The following is an 18,463-nucleotide window of genomic DNA, read 5'->3' as shown; positions in this document are numbered from 1 at the left end:
TTTAAATGTTGTCGGCGTACTGGCAGTGAGTCGGTCGGTTGGAGCGGATCAGCGAGCAAGTCTCTGTGCGGCGCAGTCGTCCAGTGCAAGTGTTTGTCAAACTGTGTGTAGTTCTTGTCATTTCCACTCACAACTTGTTTTAAATGTTGTAGTCCGTCGGTTGGAGCGGATCAGCGAGCAAGTCTCGGCACGGCGCAGTCGTCCAGTGCAAGTGTTTGTCAAACTGTGTGTAGTTATTGTCATTTCCACTCACAACTTGTTTTAAATGTTGTCGGCGTACTGGCAGTGAGTCGGTCGGTTGGAGCGGATCAGCGAGCAAGTCTCGGCATGGCGCAGTCGTCCAGTGCAAGTGTTTGTCAAACTGTGTGTAGTTGGTGTCATTTCCCCTCACAACTTGTTTTAAATGTTGTAGTCCGTCGGTTGGAGCGGATCAGCGAGCTAGTCTCGGCACGGCGCAGTCGTCCAGTGCAAGTGTTTGTCAAACTGTGTGTAGTTCTTGTCATTTCCACTCACAACTTGTTTTAAATGTTGTCGGCGTACTGGCAGTGAGTCGGTCGGTTGGAGCGGATCAGCGAGCAAGTCTCTGTGCGGCGCAGTCGTCCAGTGCAAGTGTTTGTCAAACTGTGTGTAGTTGGTGTCATTTACACTCACAACTTGTTTTAAATGTTGTAGTCCGTCGGTTGGAGCGGATCAGCGAGCAAGTCTCGGCACGGCGCAGTCGTCCAGTGCAAGTGTTTGTCAAACTGTGTGTAGTTCTTGTCATTTCCACTCACAACTTGTTTTAAATGTTGTCGGCGTACTGGCAGTGAGTCGGTCGGTTGGAGCGGATCAGCGAGCAAGTCTCGGCATGGCGCAGTCGTCCAGTGCAAGTGTTTGTCAAACTGTGTGTAGTTGGTGTCATTTCCCCTCACAACTTGTTTTAAATGTTGTAGTCCGTCGGTTGGAGCGGATCAGCGAGCAAGTCTCGGCACGGCGCAGTCGTCCAGTGCAAGTGTTTGTCAAACTGTGTGTAGTTCTTGTCATTTCCACTCACAACTTGTTTTAAATGTTGTCGGCGTACTGGCAGTGAGTCGGTCGGTTGGAGCGGATCAGCGAGCAAGTCTCTGTGCGGCGCAGTCGTCCAGTGCAAGTGTTTGTCAAACTGTGTGTAGTTGGTGTCATTTCCACTCACAACTTGTTTTAAATGTTGTAGTCCGTCGGTTGGAGCGGATCAGCGAGCAAGTCTCGGCACGGCGCAGTCGTCCAGTGCAAGTGTTTGTCAAACTGTGTGTAGTTCTTGTCATTTCCACTCACAACTTGTTTTAAATGTTGTCGGCGTACTGGCAGTGAGTCGGTCGGTTGGAGCGGATCAGCGAGCAAGTCTCGGCATGGCGCAGTCGTCCAGTGCAAGTGTTTGTCAAACTGTGTGTAGTTGGTGTCATTTCCCCTCACAACTTGTTTTAAATGTTGTAGTCCGTCGGTTGGAGCGGATCAGCGAGCAAGTCTCGGCACGGCGCAGTCGTCCAGTGCAAGTGTTTGTCAAACTGTGTGTAGTTCTTGTCATTTCCACTCACAACTTGTTTTAAATGTTGTCGGCATACTGGCAGTGAGTCGGTCGGTTGGAGCGGATCAGCGAGCAAGTCTCGGCACGGCGCAGTCGTCCAGTGCAAGTGTTTGTCAAACTGTGTGTAGTTGGTGTCATTTCCACTCACAACTTGCTTTAAATGTTGTAGTCCGTCGGTTGGAGCGGATCAGCGAGCAAGTCTCGGCACGGCGCAGTCGTCCAGTGCAAGTGTTTGTCAAACTGTGTGTAGTTCTTGTCATTTCCACTCACAACTTGTTTTAAATGTTGTCGGCGTACTGGCAGTGAGTCGGTCGGTTGGAGCGGATCAGCGAGCAAGTCTCGGCATGGCGCAGTCGTCCAGTGCAAGTGTTTGTCAAACTGTGTGTAGTTGGTGTCATTTCCACTCACAACTTGTTTTAAATGTTGCAGTCCGTCGGTTGGAGCGGATCAGCGAGCAAGTCTCGGCACGGCGCAGTCGTCCAGTGCAAGTGTTTGTCAAACTGTGTGTAGTTATTGTCATTTCCACTCACAACTTGTTTTAAATGTTGTCGGCGTACTGGCAGTGAGTCGGTCGGTTGGAGCGGATCAGCGAGCAAGTCTCGGCATGGCGCAGTCGTCCAGTGCAAGTGTTTGTCAAACTGTGTGTAGTTGGTGTCATTTCCCCTAACAACTTGTTTTAAATGTTGTAGTCCGTCGGTTGGAGCGGATCAGCGAGCAAGTCTCGGCACGGCGCAGTCGTCCAGTGCAAGTGTTTGTCAAACTGTGTGTAGTTCTTGTCATTTCCACTCACAACTTGTTTTAAATGTTGTCGGCGTACTGGCAGTGAGTCGGTCGGTTGGAGCGGATCAGCGAGCAAGTCTCCGTGCGGCGCTGTCGTCCAGTGCAAGTGTTTGTCAAACTGTGTAGTTGGTGTCATTTCCACTCACAACTTGTTTTAAATGTTGTAGTCCGTCGGTTGGAGCGGATCAGCGAGCAAGTCTCGGCACGGCGCAGTCGTCCAGTGCAAGTGTTTGTCAAACTGTGTGTAGTTCTTGTCATTTCCACTCACAACTTGTTTTAAATGTTGTCGGCGTACTGGCAGTGAGTCGGTCGGTTGGAGCGATCAGCGAGCAAGTCTCTGTGCGGCGCAGTCGTCCAGTGCAAGTGTTTGTCAAACTGTGTGTAGTTGGTGTCATTTCCACTCACAACTTGTTTTAAATGTTGTAGTCCGTCGGTTGGAGCGGATCAGCGAGCAAGTCTCGGCACGGCGCAGTCGTCCAGTGCTAGTGTTTGTCAAACTGTGTGTAGTTCTTGTCATTTCCACTCACAACTTGTTTTAAATGTTGTCGACGTACTGGCAGTGAGTCGGTCGGTTGGAGCGGATCAGCGAGCAAGTCTCAGCATGGCGCAGTCGTCCAGTGCAAGTGTTTGTCAAACTGTGTGTAGTTGGTGTCATTTCCACTCACAACTTGTTTTAAATGTTGTCGGCGTACTGGCAGTGAGTCCGTCGGTTGGAGCGGATCAGCGAGCAAGTCTCCGCACGGCGCAGTCGTACAGTGCAAGTGTTTGTCAAAACTGTGTGTAGTTGGTGTCATTTCCCCTCACAACTTGTTTTAAATGTTGTAGTCCGTTGGTTGGAGCGGATCAGCGAGCAAGTCTCGGCACGGCGCAGTCGTCCAGTGCAAGTGTTTGTCAAACTGTGTGTAGTTCTTGTCATTTCCACTCACAACTTGTTTTAAATGTTGTCGGCGTACTGGCAGTGAGTCGGTCGGTTGGAGCGGATCAGCGAGCAAGTCTCTGTGCGGCGCAGTCGTCCAGTGCAAGTGTTTGTCAAACTGTGTGTAGTTGGTGTCATTTCCACTCACAACTTGTTTTAAATGTTGTAGTCCGTCGGTTGGAGCGGATCAGCGAGCAAGTCTCGGCACGGCGCAGTCGTCCAGTGCAAGTGTTTGTCAAACTGTGTGTAGTTCTTGTCATTTCCACTCACAACTTGTTTTAAATGTTGTCGGCGTACTGGCAGTGAGTCGGTCGGTTGGAGCGGATCAGCGAGCAAGTCTCGGCATGGCGCAGTCGTCCAGTGCAAGTGTTTGTCAAACTGTGTGTAGTTCTTGTCATTTCCACTCACAACTTGTTTTAAATGTTGTCGGCGTACTGGCAGTGAGTCGGTCGGTTGGAGCGGATCAGCGAGCAAGTCTCTGTGCGGCGCAGTTGTCCAGTGCAAGTGTTTGTCAAACTGTGTGTAGTTGGTGTCATTTCCACTCACAACTTGTTTTAAATGTTGTAGTCCGTCGGTTGGAGCGGATCAGCGAGCAAGTCTCGGCACGGCGCAGTCGTCCAGTGCAAGTGTTTGTCAAACTGTGTGTAGTTCTTGTCATTTCCACTCACAACTTGTTTTAAATGTTGTCGGCGTACTGGCAGTGAGTCGGTCGGTTGGAGCGGATCAGCGAGCAAGTCTCCGTGCGGCGCTGTCGTCCAGTGCAAGTGTTTGTCAAACTGTGTGTAGTTGGTGTCATTTCCACTCACAACTTGTTTTAAATGTTGTCGGCGTACTGGCAGTGAGTCCGTCGGTTGGAGCGGATCAGCAGGCAAGTCTCCGCACGGCGCAGTCGTACAGTGCAAGTGTTTGTCAAACTGTGTGTAGTTGGTGTCATTTCCCCTCACAACTTGTTTTAAATGTTGTAGTCCGTCGGTTGGAGCGGATCAGCGAGCAAGTCTCGGCATGGCGCAGTCGTCCAGTGCAAGTGTTTGTCAAACTGTGTGTAGTTGGTGTCATTTCCCCTCACAACTTGTTTTAAATGTTGTAGTCCGTCGGTTGGAGCGGATCAGCGAGCAAGTCTCGGCACGGCGCAGTCGTCCAGTGCAAGTGTTTGTCAAACTGTGTGTAATTCTTGTCATTTCCACTCACAACTTGTTTTAAATGTTGTCGGCGTACTGGCAGTGAGTCGGTCGGTTGGAGCGGATCAGCGAGCAAGTCTCGGCATGGCGCAGTCGTCCAGTGCAAGTGTTTGTCAAACTGTGTGTAGTTGGTGTCATTTCCCCTCACAACTTGTTTCAAATGTTGTAGTCCGTCGGTTGGAGCGGATCAGCGAGCAAGTCTCGGCACGGCGCAGTCGTCCCGTGCAAGTGTTTGTCAAACTGTGTGTAGTTCTTGTCATTTCCACTCACAATTTGTTTTAAATGTTGTCGGCGTACTGGCAGTGAGTCGGTCAGTTGGAGCGGATCAGCGAGCAAGTCTCTGTGCGGCGCAGTCGTCCAGTGCAAGTGTTTGTCAAACTGTGTGTAGTTGGTGTCATTTCCACTCACAACTTGTTTTAAATGTTGTAGTCCGTCGGTTGGAGCGGATCAGCGAGCAAGTCTCGGCACGGCGCAGTCGTCCAGTGCAAGTGTTTGTCAAACTGTGTGTAGTTATTGTCATTTCCACTCACAACTTGTTTTAAATGTTGTCGGCGTACTGGCAGTGAGTCGGTCGGTTGGAGCGGATCAGCGAGCAAGTCTCGGCATGGCGCAGTCGTCCAGTGCAAGTGTTTGTCAAACTGTGTGTAGTTGGTGTCATTTCCCTTCACAACTTGTTTTAAATGTTGTAGTCCGTCGGTTGGAGCGGATCAGCGAGCAAGTCTCGGCACGGCGCAGTCGTCCAGTGCAAGTGTTTGTCAAACTGTGTGTAGTTCTTGTCATTTCCACTCACAACTTGTTTCAAATGTTGTCGGCATACTGGCAGTGAGTCGGTCGGTTGGAGCGGATCAGCGAGCAAGTCTCTGTGCGGCGCAGTCGTCCAGTGCAAGTGTTTGTCAAACTGTGTGTAGTTGGTGTCATTTCCACTCACAACTTGTTTTAAATGTTGTAGTCCGTCGGTTGGAGTGGATCAGCGAGCAAGTCTCGGCACGGCGCAGTCGTCCAGTGCAAGTGTTTGTCAAACTGTGTGTAGTTCTTGTCATTTCCACTCACAACTTGTTTTAAATGTTGTCGGCGTTCTGGCAGTGAGTCGGTCGGTTGGAGCGGATCAGCGAGCAAGTCTCGGCACGGCGCAGTCGTCCAGTGCAAGTGTTTGTCAAACTGTGTGTAGTTGGTGTCATTTCCACTCACAACTTGTTTTAAATGTTGTAGTCCGTCGGTTGGAGCGGATCAGCGAGCAAGTCTCGGCACGGCGCAGTCGTCCAGTGCAAGTGTTTGTCAAACTGTGTGTAGTTCTTGTCATTTCCACTCACAACTTGTTTTAAATGTTGTCGGCGTACTGGCAGTGAGTCGGTCGGTTGGAGCGGATCAGCGAGCAAGTCTCTGTGCGGCGCAGTCGTCCAGTGCAAGTGTTTGTCAAACTGTGTAGTTGGTGTCATTTCCACTCACAACTTGTTTTAAATGTTGTAGTCAGTCGGTTGGAGCGGATCAGCGAGCAAGTCTCGGCACGGCGCTGTCGTCCAGTGCAAGTGTTTGTCAAACTGTGTGTAGTTCTTGTCATTTCCACTCACAACTTGTTTTAAATGTTGTCGGCGTACTGGCAGTGAGTCGGTCGGTTGGAGCGGATCAGCGAGCAAGTCTCTGTGCGGCGCAGTCGTCCAGTGCAAGTGTTTGTCAAACTGTGTGTAGTTGGTGTCATTTCCACTCACAACTTGTTTTAAATGTTGTAGTCCGTCGGTTGGAGCGGATCAGCGAGCAAGTCTCGGCACGGCGCAGTCGTCCAGTGCTAGTGTTTGTCAAACTGTGTGTAGTTCTTGTCATTTCCACTCACAACTTGTTTTAAATGTTGTCGGCGTACTGGCAGTGAGTCGGTCGGTTGGAGCGGATCAGCGAGCAAGTCTCTGTGCGGCGCAGTTGTCCAGTGCAAGTGTTTGTCAAACTGTGTGTAGTTGGTGTCATTTCCACTCACAACTTGTTTTAAATGTTGTAGTCCGTCGGTTGGAGCGGATCAGCGAGCAAGTCTCGGCACGGCGCAGTCGTCCAGTGCAAGTGTTTGTCAAACTGTGTGTAGTTCTTGTCATTTCCACTCACAACTTGTTTTAAATGTTGTCGGCGTACTGGCAGTGAGTCGGTCGGTTGGAGCGGATCAGCGAGCAAGTCCCCGTGCGGCGCTGTCGTCCAGTGCAAGTGTTTGTCAAACTGTGTGTAGTTGGTGTCATTTCCACTCACAACTTGTTTTAAACGTTGTCGGCGTACTGGCAGTGAGTCCGTCGGTTGGAGCGGATCAGCAGGCAAGTCTCCGCACGGCGCAGTCGTACAGTGCAAGTGTTTGTCAAACTGTGTGTAGTTGGTGTCATTTCCCCTCACAACTTGTTTTAAATGTTGTAGTCCGTCGGTTGGAGCGGATCAGCGAGCAAGTCTCGGCACGGCGCAGTCGTCCAGTGCAAGTGTTTGTCAAACTGTGTGTAGTTGGTGTCATTTCCACTCACAACTTGTTTTAAATGTTGTAGTCCGTCGGTTGGAGCGGATCAGCGAGCAAGTCTCGGCACGGCGCAGTCGTCCAGTGCAAGTGTTTGTCAAACTGTGTGTAGTTCTTGTCATTTCCATTCACAACTTGTTTTAAATGTTGTCGGCGTACTGGCAGTGAGTCGGTCGGTTGGAGCGGATCAGCGAGCAAGTCTCGGCATGGCGCTGTCGTCCAGTGCAAGTGTTTGTCAAACTGTGTGTAGTTGGTGTCACTTGCACTCACAACTTGTTTTAAATGTTGTAGTCCGTCGGTTGGAGCGGATCAGCGAGCAAGTCTCGGCACGGCGCAGTCGTCCAGTGCAAGTGTTTGTCAAACTGTGTGTAGTTCTTGTCATTTCCACTCACAACTTGTTTTAAATGTTGTCGGCGTACTGGCAGTGAGTCGGTCGGTTGGAGCGGATCAGCGAGCAAGTCTCTGTGCGGCGCAGTCGTCCAGTGCAAGTGTTTGTCAGACTGTGTGTAGTTGGTGTCATTTCCACTCACAACTTGTTTTAAATGTTGTAGTCCGTCGGTTGGAGCGGATCAGCGAGCAAGTCTCGGCACGGCGCAGTCGTCCAGTGCACGTGTTTGTCAAACTGTGTGTAGTTCTTGTCATTTCCACTCACAACTTGTTTTAAATGTTGTAGGCGTACTGGCAGTGAGTCGGTCGGTTGGAGCGGATCAGCGAGCAAGTCTCCATGCGGCGCTGTCGTCCAGTGCAAGTGTTTGTCAAACTGTGTGTAGTTGGTGTCATTTCCACTCACAACTTGTTTTAAATGTTGTCGGCGTACTGGCAGTGAGTCCGTCGGTTGGAGCGGATCAGCGAGCAAGTCTCCGCACGGCGCAGTCGTACAGTGCAAGTGTTTGTCAAACTGTGTGTAGTTGGTGTCATTTCCCCTCACAACTTGTTTTAAATGTTGTAGTCCGTCGGTTGGAGCGGATCAGCGAGCAAGTCTCGGCACGGCGCAGTCGTCCAGTGCAAGTGTTTGTCAAACTGTGTGTAGTTCTTGTCATTTCCACTCACAACTTGTTTTAAATGTTGTCGGCGTACTGGCAGTGAGTCGGTCGGTTGGAGCGGATCAGCGAGCAAGTCTCGGCATGGCGCAGTCGTCCAGTGCAAGTGTTTGTCAAACTGTGTGTAGTTCTTGTCATTTCCACTCACAACTTGTTTTAAATGTTGTCGGCGTACTGGCAGTGAGTCGGTCGGTTGGAGCGGATCAGCGAGCAAGTCTCTGTGCGGCGCAGTTGTCCAGTGCAAGTGTTTGTCAAACTGTGTGTAGTTGGTGTCATTTCCACTCACAACTTGTTTTAAATGTTGTAGTCCGTCGGTTGGAGCGGATCAGCGAGCAAGTCTCGGCACGGCGCAGTCGTCCAGTGCAAGTGTTTGTCAAACTGTGTGTAGTTCTTGTCATTTCCACTCACAACTTGTTTTAAATGTTGTCGGCGTACTGGCAGTGAGTCGGTCGGTTGGAGCGGATCAGTGAGCAAGTCGCCGTGCGGCGCTGTCGTCCAGTGCAAGTGTTTGTCAAACTGTGTGTAGTTGGTGTCATTTCCACTCACAACTTGTTTTAAATGTTGTCGGCGTACTGGCAGTGAGTCCGTCGGTTGGAGCGGATCAGCAGGCAAGTCTCCGCACGGCGCAGTCGTACAATGCAAGCGTTTGTCAAACTGCGTGTAGTTGGTGTCATTTCCCCTCACAACTTGTTTTAAATGTTGTAGTCCGTCGGTTGGAGCGGATCAGCAGGCAAGTCTCCGCACGGCGCAGTCGTACAGTGCAAGCGTTTGTCAAACTGCGTGTAGTTGGTGTCATTTCCCCTCACAACTTGTTTTAAATGTTGTAGTCCGTCGGTTGGAGCGGATCAGCGAGCAAGTCTCGGCATGGCGCAGTCGTCCAGTGCAAGTGTTTGTCAAACTGTGTGTAGTTCTTGTCATTTCCACTCACAACTTGTTTTAAATGTTGTCGGCGTACTGGCAGTGAGTCGGTCGGTTGGAGCGGATCAGCGAGCAAGTCTCTGTGCGGCGCAGTTGTCCAGTGCAAGTGTTTGTCAAACTGTGTGTAGTTGGTGTCATTTCCACTCACAACTTGTTTTAAATGTTGTAATCCGTCGGTTGGAGCGGATCAGCGAGCAAGTCTCGGCACGGCGCAGTCGTCCAGTGCAAGTGTTTGTCAAACTGTGTGTAGTTCTTGTCATTTCCACTCACAACTTGTTTTAAATGTTGTCGGCGTACTGGCAGTGAGTCGGTCGGTTGGAGCGGATCAGCGACCAAGTCTCCGTGCGGCGCTGTCGTCCAGTGCAAGTGTTTGTCAAACTGTGTGTAGTTGGTGTCATTTCCCCTCACAACTTGTTTTAAATGTTGTAGTCCGTCGGTTGGAGCGGATCAGCGAGCAAGTCTCGGCACGGCGCAGTCGTCCAGTGCAAGTGTTTGTGAAACTGTGTGTAGTTGGTGTCATTTCCCCTCACAACTTGTTTTAAATGTTGTAGTCCGTCGGTTGGAGCGGATCAGCGAGCAAGTCTCGGCACGGCACAGTCGTCCAGTGCAAGTGTTTGTCAAACTGTGTGTAGTTCTTGTCATTTCCACTCACAACTTGTTTTAAATGTTGTCGGCGTACTGGCAGTGAATCGGTCGGTTGGAGCGGATCAGCGAGCAAGTCTCGGCATGGCGCTGTCGTCCAGTGCAAGTGTTTGTCAAACTGTGTGTAGTTGGTGTCATTTCCACTCACAACTTGTTTTAAATGTTGTAGTCCGTCGGTTGGAGCGGATCAGCGAGCAAGTCTCGGCACGGCGCAGTCATCCAGTGCAAGTGTTTGTCAAACTGTGTGTAGTTCTTGTCATTTCCACTCACAACTTGTTTTAAATGTTGTCAGCGTACTGGCAGTGAGTCGGTCGGTTGGAGCGGATCAGCGAGCAAGTCTCTGTGCGGCGCAGTCGTCCAGTGCAAGTGTTTGTCAAACTGTGTGTAGTTGGTGTCATTTCCACTCACAACTTGTTTTAAATGTTGTAGTCCGTCGGTTGGAGCGGATCAGCGAGCAAGTCTCGGCACGGCGCAGTCGTCCAGTGCAAGTGTTTGTCAAACTGTGTGTAGTTCTTGTCATTTCCACTCACAACTTGTTTTAAATGTTGTCGGCGTACTGGCAGTGAGTCGGTCGGTTGGAGCGGATCAGCGAGCAAGTCTCCGTGCGGCGCTGTCGTCCAGTGCAAGTGTTTGTCAAACTGTGTGTAGTTGGTGTCATTTCCACTCACAACTTGTTTTAAATGTTGTCGGCGTACTGGCAGTGAGTCCGTCGGTTGGAGCGGATCAGCGAGCAAGTCTCCGCACGGCGCAGTCGTCCAGTGCAAGTGTTTGTCAAACTGTGTGTAGTTCTTGTCATTTCCACTCACAACTTGTTTTAAATGTTGTCGGCGTACTGGCAGTGAGTCGGTCGGTTGGAGCGGATCAGCGAGCAAGTCTCCGTGCGGCGCTGTCGTCCAGTGCAAGTGTTTGTCAAACTGTGTGTAGTTGGTGTCATTTCCACTCACAACTTGTTTTAAATGTTGTCGGCGTACTGGCAGTGAGTCCGTCGGTTGGAGCGGATCAGCGAGCAAGTCTCGGCACGGCGCAGTCATCCAGTGCAAGTGTTTGTCAAACTGTGTGTAGTTCTTGTCATTTCCACTCACAACTTGTTTTAAATGTTGTCAGCGTACTGGCAGTGAGTCGGTCGGTTGGAGCGGATCAGCGAGCAAGTCTCTGTGCGGCGCAGTCGTCCAGTGCAAGTGTTTGTCAAACTGTGTGTAGTTGGTGTCATTTCCACTCACAACTTGTTTTAAATGTTGTAGTCCGTCGGTTGGAGCGGATCAGCGAGCAAGTCTCGGCACGGCGCAGTCGTCCAGTGCAAGTGTTTGTCAAACTGTGTGTAGTTCTTGTCATTTCCACTCACAACTTGTTTTAAATGTTGTCGGCGTACTGGCAGTGAGTCGGTCGGTTGGAGCGGATCAGCGAGCAAGTCTCCGTGCGGCGCTGTCGTCCAGTGCAAGTGTTTGTCAAACTGTGTGTAGTTGGTGTCATTTCCACTCACAACTTGTTTTAAATGTTGTCGGCGTACTGGCAGTGAGTCCGTCGGTTGGAGCGGATCAGCGAGCAAGTCTCCGCACGGCGCAGTCGTACAGTGCAAGTGTTTGTCAAACTGTGTGTAGTTGGTGTCATTTCCCCTCACAACTTGTTTTAAATGTTGTAGTCCGTCGGTTGGAGCGGATCAGCGAGCAAGTCTCGGCACGGCGCAGTCGTCCAGTGCAAGTGTTTGTCAAACTGTGTGTAGTTCTTGTTATTTCCACTCACAACTTGTTTTAAATGTTGTCGGCGTACTGGCAGTGAGTCGGTCGGTTGGAGCGGATCAGCGAGCAAGTCTCCGCACGGCGCAGTCGTCCAGTGCAAGTGTTTGTCAAACTGTGTGTAGTTGGTGTCATTTCCACTCACAACTTGTTTTAAATGTTGTCGGCGTACTGGCAGTGAGTCCGTCGGTTGGAGCGGATCAGCGAGCAAGTCTCCGCACGGCGCAGTCGTACAGTGCAAGTGTTTGTCAAACTGTGTGTAGTTGGTGTCATTTCCCCTCACAACTTGTTTTAAATGTTGTAGTCCGTCGGTTGGAGCGGATCAGCGAGCAAGTCTCGGCACGGCGCAGTCGTCCAGTGCAAGTGTTTGTCAAACTGTGTGTAGTTCTTGTTATTTCCACTCACAACTTGTTTTAAATGTTGTCGGCGTACTGGCAGTGAGTCCGTCGGTTGGAGCGGATCAGCGAGCAAGTCTCCGCACGGCGCAGTCGTCCAGTGCAAGTGTTTGTCAAACTGTGTGTAGTTGGTGTCATTTCCACTCACAACTTGTTTTAAATGTTGTAGTCCGTCGGTTGGAGCGGATCAGCGAGCAAGTCTCGGCACGGCGCAGTCGTCCAGTGCAAGTGTTTGTCAAACTGTGTGTAGTTCTTGTCATTTCCACTCACAACTTGTTTTAAATGTTGTCGGCGTACTGGCAGTGAGTCGGTCGGTTGGAGCGGATCAGCGAGCAAGTCTCCGTGCGGCGCTGTCGTCCAGTGCAAGTGTTTGTCAAACTGTGTGTAGTTGGTGTCATTTCCACTCACAACTTGTTTTAAATGTTGTCGGCGTACTGGCAGTGAGTCCGTCGGTTGGAGCGGATCAGCGAGCAAGTCTCCGCACGGCGCAGTCGTACAGTGCAAGTGTTTGTCAAACTGTGTGTAGTAGGTGTCATTTCCCCTCACAACTTGTTTTAAATGTTGTAGTCCGTCGGTTGGAGCGGATCAGCGAGCAAGTCTCGGCACGGCGCAGTCGTCCAGTGCAAGTGTTTGTCAAACTGTGTGTAGTTCTTGTTATTTCCACTCACAACTTGTTTTAAATGTTGTCGGCGTACTGGCAGTGAGTCGGTCGGTTGGAGCGGATCAGCGAGCAAGTCTCGGCATGGCGCAGTCGTCCAGTGCAAGTGTTTGTCAAACTGTGTGTAGTTCGTGTCATTTCCACTCACAACTTGCTTTAAATGTTGTCAGCGTACTGGCAGTGAGTCCGTCGGTTCGAGCAGATCAGCAAGCAAGTCTCGGCGCGGCGCAGTTTGCCAGGCCCGCAGGTGGTCTCTACACAGTGTCGGAGTGTGTGCGAGCTGTTCCGAGTGCTGCGAGGTTCGTGGCTCACCAACCCAGGACATGAAATTTGAGTGGTGACTTAATTACCGAAGCCACGTCTGTTCACGTTGCCTCTTGGTTGATGGTTCGCTGTTGGCGATATTCCTGGGAGCAACAGTGAGTGTTCTATGTACTGACTAGGCAGAAAATCCTAAGAAATTTTGGTTCAAATGGCTCTGAGCACTATGGGACTCAACTGCTGAGGTCATTAGTCCCCTAGAACTTAGAACTAGTTAAACCTAACTAACTTAAGGACATCACAAACATCCATGCCTGAGGCAGGATTCGAACCTGCGACTGTAGCGGTCTTGCGGTTCCAGACTGCAGCGCCTTTAACCACACGGCCACCCCGGCCAGCAAGAAATTTTGGTCTTATGTCAAAGCGGTAGGTGGATCAAAACAAAATGTCCAGACGCTCTGTGACCAAGATGGTACTGAAACAGAGGATGACAGACTAAAGACCGAAATACTAAATGTCTTTTTCCAAAAACTGTTTCACAGAGGAAGACTGCACTGTAGTTCCTTCTCTAGATTGTCGCACAGATGACATAATGGTAGATATCGAAATAGATGACAGAGGGATTGAGAAACAATTAAAATCGATCAAAAGAGGAAAGGCCGCTGGACCTGATGGGATACCAGTTGGATTTTACACAGAGTACGCGAAGGAACTTGCTCCCCTTCTTGCAGCGGTGTACCGTAGGTCTCTAGAAGAGCGTAGCGTTCCAAAGAATTGGAAAAGGGAGCAGGTCGTCCCCGTTTTCAAGAAGGGACGTCGAGCAGATGTGCAGAACTATAGACCTATAACGTCGATCAGTTGTAGAATTTTGGAACACGTATTATGTTCGAGTATAATGACTTTTCTGGAGACTAGAAATCTACTCTTTAGGAATCAGCACGGGTTTCGAAAAACACGATGGTGTGAAACCCAGCTCGCGCTATTCGTCCACGAGACTTAAAGGGCCATAGACACGCACACGCGTTCCCAGGTAGATGCCGTGTTTCTTGACTTCCGCAAGGTGTTTGATACAGTCCTTTTATGAACAAAGTAAGAGCATATGAACTATCAGATCTATTGTGTGATTGGATTGAAGAGTTCCTAGATAACAGAACGCAGCATGTCATTCTCAATGGAGAGAAGTCTTCCGAAGTAAGAGTGATTTTACGTGTGCAGCAGGGGAGTGTCGTAGGACTGTTGCTATTCATAATATACATAAATGACCTTGTGGATGACATCGGAAGTTCACTGAGGCTTTTTGCAGATGATGCTGTGGTATATCGAGAGGTTGTAACAAGGGAAAATTGTACTGAAATGCAGGAGGATCTGCAGCGAATTGAAGCATGGTCCAGGGAATGGCAATTGAAACTCAATGTAGACAAGTGTAATGTGCTGCGAATACATAGAAACATAGATCCCTTATCATTTAGCTACAAAATAGCAGGTCAGCAACTGGAAGCAGTTAATTCCATAAATTATCTGGGAGTACGCATTAGGAGTGATTTAAAATGGAATGATAATATAAAGCTGATCGTCGGTAAAGCAGATGCCAGACTGAGATTTATTGGAAGAATCCTAAGAAAATGCAATCCGAAAACAAAGGAAGTAGGTTACAGTACGCTTGTTCGCCCACTGCTCGAATACTGCTCAGCAGTGGTGGATCTGTACCAGATAGGGTTGATAGAAGAGATAGAGAAGATCCAACGGAGAGCAGCGCGCTTCGTTACAGGATCATTTAGTAATCGCGAAAGCGTTACGGAGATGATAGATAAACTCCAGTGGAAGACTCTGCAGGAGAAACGCTCAGTAACTCAGTACGGGCTTTTCTTGAAGTTTCGAGAACATACCTTCACCGAGGAGTCCAGCAGTATATTGCTCCCTCCTACGTATGTCTCGCGAAGAGACCGTGAGGATAAAATCAGAGAGATTAGCGTCCACCCAGAGGCATACCGACAATCTGTGTTTCCACGAACAATACGAGACTGGAATAGAATGGAGCACCGATAGAGGTACTCAAGGTAACCTCCGCCACACACCGTCAGGTGGCTTGCGGAGTATGGATGTAGATATAGATGTTCCTTATGAAAGGTCTCACATACACAGTCCATCCTCCTTCAGGTTGCTCTTTGTCTTCCTCTGTCACCTTCTTTTACCTTTCTCTTGCCAACATACAGTACCCTCCATAAATTTGAAAACACCATATTGCGTATTAAAACGAAGCAAGATGTGAGTTATTGGTTAGAATACGGAATAATATGCTTAAATAACAATTGCATGGGGGCTTAATTAAAATGCAATAATTTTAGTAGCTGTGTAGTTTAGATCTGCCACGAACTTTCAAATTTTAGATCGTAACGACATATCTACTACAGAGTTTGTCGCCTTACCTTGCTTCTTGAGCTGTCCCTCTTCTGGTCGTTGCTTTGCACAGTTTTCATTCCTCTCAGTGTCTGGTTCCTCGATCCTCTCCTCTCTCCCCCCGTCCTCACCTCTCTCCTCCGGTATTGGCAAGATTCCGGCAGACTGTTCTTTGGAGCCTTTGGACCCCGTTGTGGACGCCTCTCTAAGGCACTGCGTAACTAGAACCCCCTGCTCCTCCTGCAGAGGGTGCGCCCTCGAAGGGCCTGCCCTTGGAGCGTCGCCCTCCCACTCCTCGCCCTCTACTGGGCTGGGTGGTGGCGTGGGCGGTAGCTGCGAACTGTCGTGCCTCTCTAAGCCGGCCTTTCCTCCACCAAAATCCTGGTCCCTGACACTCACTTCGCGACCTTTCTCCGACTCCAAGTTCACGTAGTTTAGTGTGATGCACCTCTCTTGACTCGAAACACAGTCAACTGCCTTCCCGTCTACAGGGAAGCCACTATAACCGACCTGCTCTACTTCAGTGAGGTAAGAAGCAGCTGCTCCAGTTTCGCTCTTGACTACTCCTGAAAGAAGTACTTCCTTAACTGACAAGGGAGTAGCACCAGGAGCCAAATCTCCACTAGCCCTTTTCAAGCCACCATTCTCCACGGGACAGTATCTCTGCTCAGATCCAACCACACTATCCTGCCTCAGAGATCTGTCTTCGACAACACTTTCTTCACTCCAAAATTCTCTTTCCGGTAGTACATCAGGTTTGGGGTCTCCAGTTACTGCTGGAACCAGATAATTCGGATCAACCTGTGTCACCGGCTCCTCGGGGCACCCACTGTTCTCATCAAATTCGTCGTCACTGCTCCCAGAACTGCTGTCTTGTTGCCACTGATCATCAGCCTCACTATCCTCTTCTCCTTCCTCGTCCTCTGGATCTTCTGCTGGCGCGAGATCAACAAAAGCACTGTCACTGCTGGAGGGGTACCCAGAAGCACTACCTGTGTCGAGGCTTTCTCTAGAGTCGCTGGCCCTGCTCGAGTCAGAAATGGACACTACGCTGTCTCCCGCAGACAAGACATCCACTGGTTCAGGCTCTGCTGGTCTGTCAGTGAGGGCAGAACTGACAAAGCTACTGAATGGTCTGCCACTGGAGGCTAATGCAGCCTCCTCAGTTGGCGACAAGAAGACGTCGTCGCTGGTGGGTGTGCTGTCTTGCCCCCAGATACCTCCCGAAGGGCCAGGATCCTGGGGATGACTTGAAGTGTACTGATCTGGAAATACAAAGATCCTCGCCGGAGACGTCGGAAGCTTTGCAGCGATCTCACCGTCCACTGTCCCCGTCTGCTGACTGGACGGACCTCGAGCCTCTTCGGACACTAATCTCTCTTGTGGGTTGGACGCCTGGAGCTCCGGTTCTTCCTCCCTCTTCTTCGCCTCTCCTTGGCTGGAACTGTCGAGCCAAGTTACTCTCACCAGCCTAGCAACTCCCCCTTCAGTCTTCTGGAGCACCAGACGCTGTGGCCGACCGGTAGCAGTTTCCGGGCTCGGCTTCTCGCTGCGCGGTGCTGGAGCTGGTACAGTCCGTGGTGGAGGCGAGGGCTTTTCTCTCTTTTCTTGCTGCTTCACTGGTTCTTCCTCCCTGAGTTCAAACTCTTCGACCAGGGATTTCCTGTCTGATCCTTCATCAGCAAATGACACCCTCTTCACCAGCTTCTTCTTGCCATTCTTCAAGGCCGAAACCAGAGCGCCACTAGCAGATGATTCTGGACTGTTTCCTGGCGAGGAGATAGACCCTGTATGGGCTTGCTGTTGCAGCACCTGACCTCCTTTGGGTGTATCTTCTCGTCCAGCAGGTGGGAACACTGGCTCCTTTTCACTTCCAATACTAGCTGTACTGCTATTTCTAGATTTCAATTCTTCTCCTCTCTCAGCTGTAGCAATGACAGGAGATGTAGTTACAGCAGAGTTCCCAATACGAGATTGATGTTCTTCGGGACTGTTGCAGCTCCCAATTGCACCAACCTTTTCACATAGGATAGCCTCCTTCTCTACACACGAAGTTTCTTGGAAGCTCCGTTCAGTGACGACTACTCTTATCGGTTCACCTACGAGCTTTTGAATCTGAGTCTCACTTTCAGTAGGCTGGGAATCACGAGCATTAACTGATCCAGAATTTTTGTACGATTCAGTAACAGTAACTATACCATCTGTCAAATGTCTGTTTTCTCCAAATGTGCCCGAATTTCTGTCAGTTGGGTCTTGTGTCGGCGACCCACTCTGGGAGCTGGCCTGTGTTTCCTGATCACCACTAAAACTCACTCTGGCAGCACCAACCTCTTCACGAGCACCACCGTCTGAATTTGCACCTTTGTTTTGCTCGGACGAAGCACCAACACCGACACTTTCCCCCTCCTCCTCCGACGACTCCAAAGAGCTGGCGAGGAATCTCTTGATCCTCTCGACGTTGACGAACGCAGTCTTCCTGCGGAGGTAGTAGCCGAACGGCGGGACTGTAGACACACCGCCGTCTGTAACGTCTGCCTGAGGTTGACCGACGTCTGCCAGCGAAACGTCTCGAGCGTCTCCACCGACCCCGCCTTTGCGTGCTGTTGGGTTTTTCTCTGGTTCGTCACAGTTCCCCGACTCGGGGGTCGAAACGTCGTCGGCGCTGGCTGCCTTCTCCCTAGGTTCGTCGTGGCGTGTGACGTCAGTCGACGGTTCGGGATGCTGTGTCGCAGCTGGAGGCGACGTCGACGTGTGCGTCAGTGGCGCTGGCCCTCCGCTATCCCTGCCGGCGCCGTCCATGCGTCGCTCCAGGTTCTCGATGCGTTATCCACGCCTGGAAACAACGAAAGCAGCGTTACTTCAACATTATTTCACACACACTACGCCTCTATACTGCTACATACACTACTGCCTATTAAAATTGCTACACCACGAAGATGACGTGCTACAGACGTGAAATTTAACCGACGGGAAGAAGATGCTGTGATTTGCAAATGATTAGCTTTTCAGAGCACTCACACAAGGCTGGCAACGGTGGCAACACCTACAACGTGCTGACATGAGCAAAGTATCCAACCGATTTCTCATACACAGACAGCAGTTGACCGGCGTTGCCTGGTGAAACGTTGTTGTGATGCCTCGTGTAAGGAGGAGAAATGCGTACCATCACGTTTCCGACTTTGATAAAGGTCGGATTGTAACCTAAAGCGAATGCGGTTAATGATATCGCGACATTGCTGCTCGCGTTGGTCGAGATCCAATGACTGTTACCAGAATATGGAATCGGTGGGTTCAGGAGGGTAATACGGAACGCCGTGCTGGATCCCAACGGCCTCGTATCACTAGCAGTCGAGATGACATGCATCTTATATGCATGGCTGTAACGGATCGTGCAGCCACGTCTCGATCCCTGAGTCAACAGATGGGGACGTTTGCAAGACAACAACCATCTGCACGAACAGTTCGACGACGTTTGCAACAGCATGGACTATCAGCTCGGAGACCGTGGCTGCGGTTACCCTTGGCG

The 18,463-nt window shown here is 50.3% G+C and overlaps 1 protein-coding gene across 1 annotated transcript in view; it reads right to left on the bottom strand.

Annotated features, from left to right (window-relative positions):
• The window catches only part of LOC124719626 (mucin-19-like), a 367,770-nt gene that overhangs the window by 254,168 nt on the left and 95,139 nt on the right, over positions 1–18,463 (bottom strand). Inside the window, exon 2 of the mRNA XM_047244842.1 lies at positions 14,967–17,770. Within this exon, the coding sequence (XP_047100798.1) occupies positions 14,967–17,736 (2,770 nt within the window). The 5' untranslated portion in view covers positions 17,737–17,770. The remainder of the gene's footprint in view (positions 1–14,966; positions 17,771–18,463) is intronic.

The sequence above is a fragment of the Schistocerca piceifrons genome, chromosome 11 (genome assembly GCF_021461385.2).
Source record: "Schistocerca piceifrons isolate TAMUIC-IGC-003096 chromosome 11, iqSchPice1.1, whole genome shotgun sequence".
NCBI lineage: Eukaryota > Metazoa > Arthropoda > Insecta > Orthoptera > Acrididae > Schistocerca > Schistocerca piceifrons.
The sequence above is the reverse complement of the archived record's forward strand: the minus strand, read 5'-3'. Positions and strand labels throughout refer to the sequence as shown.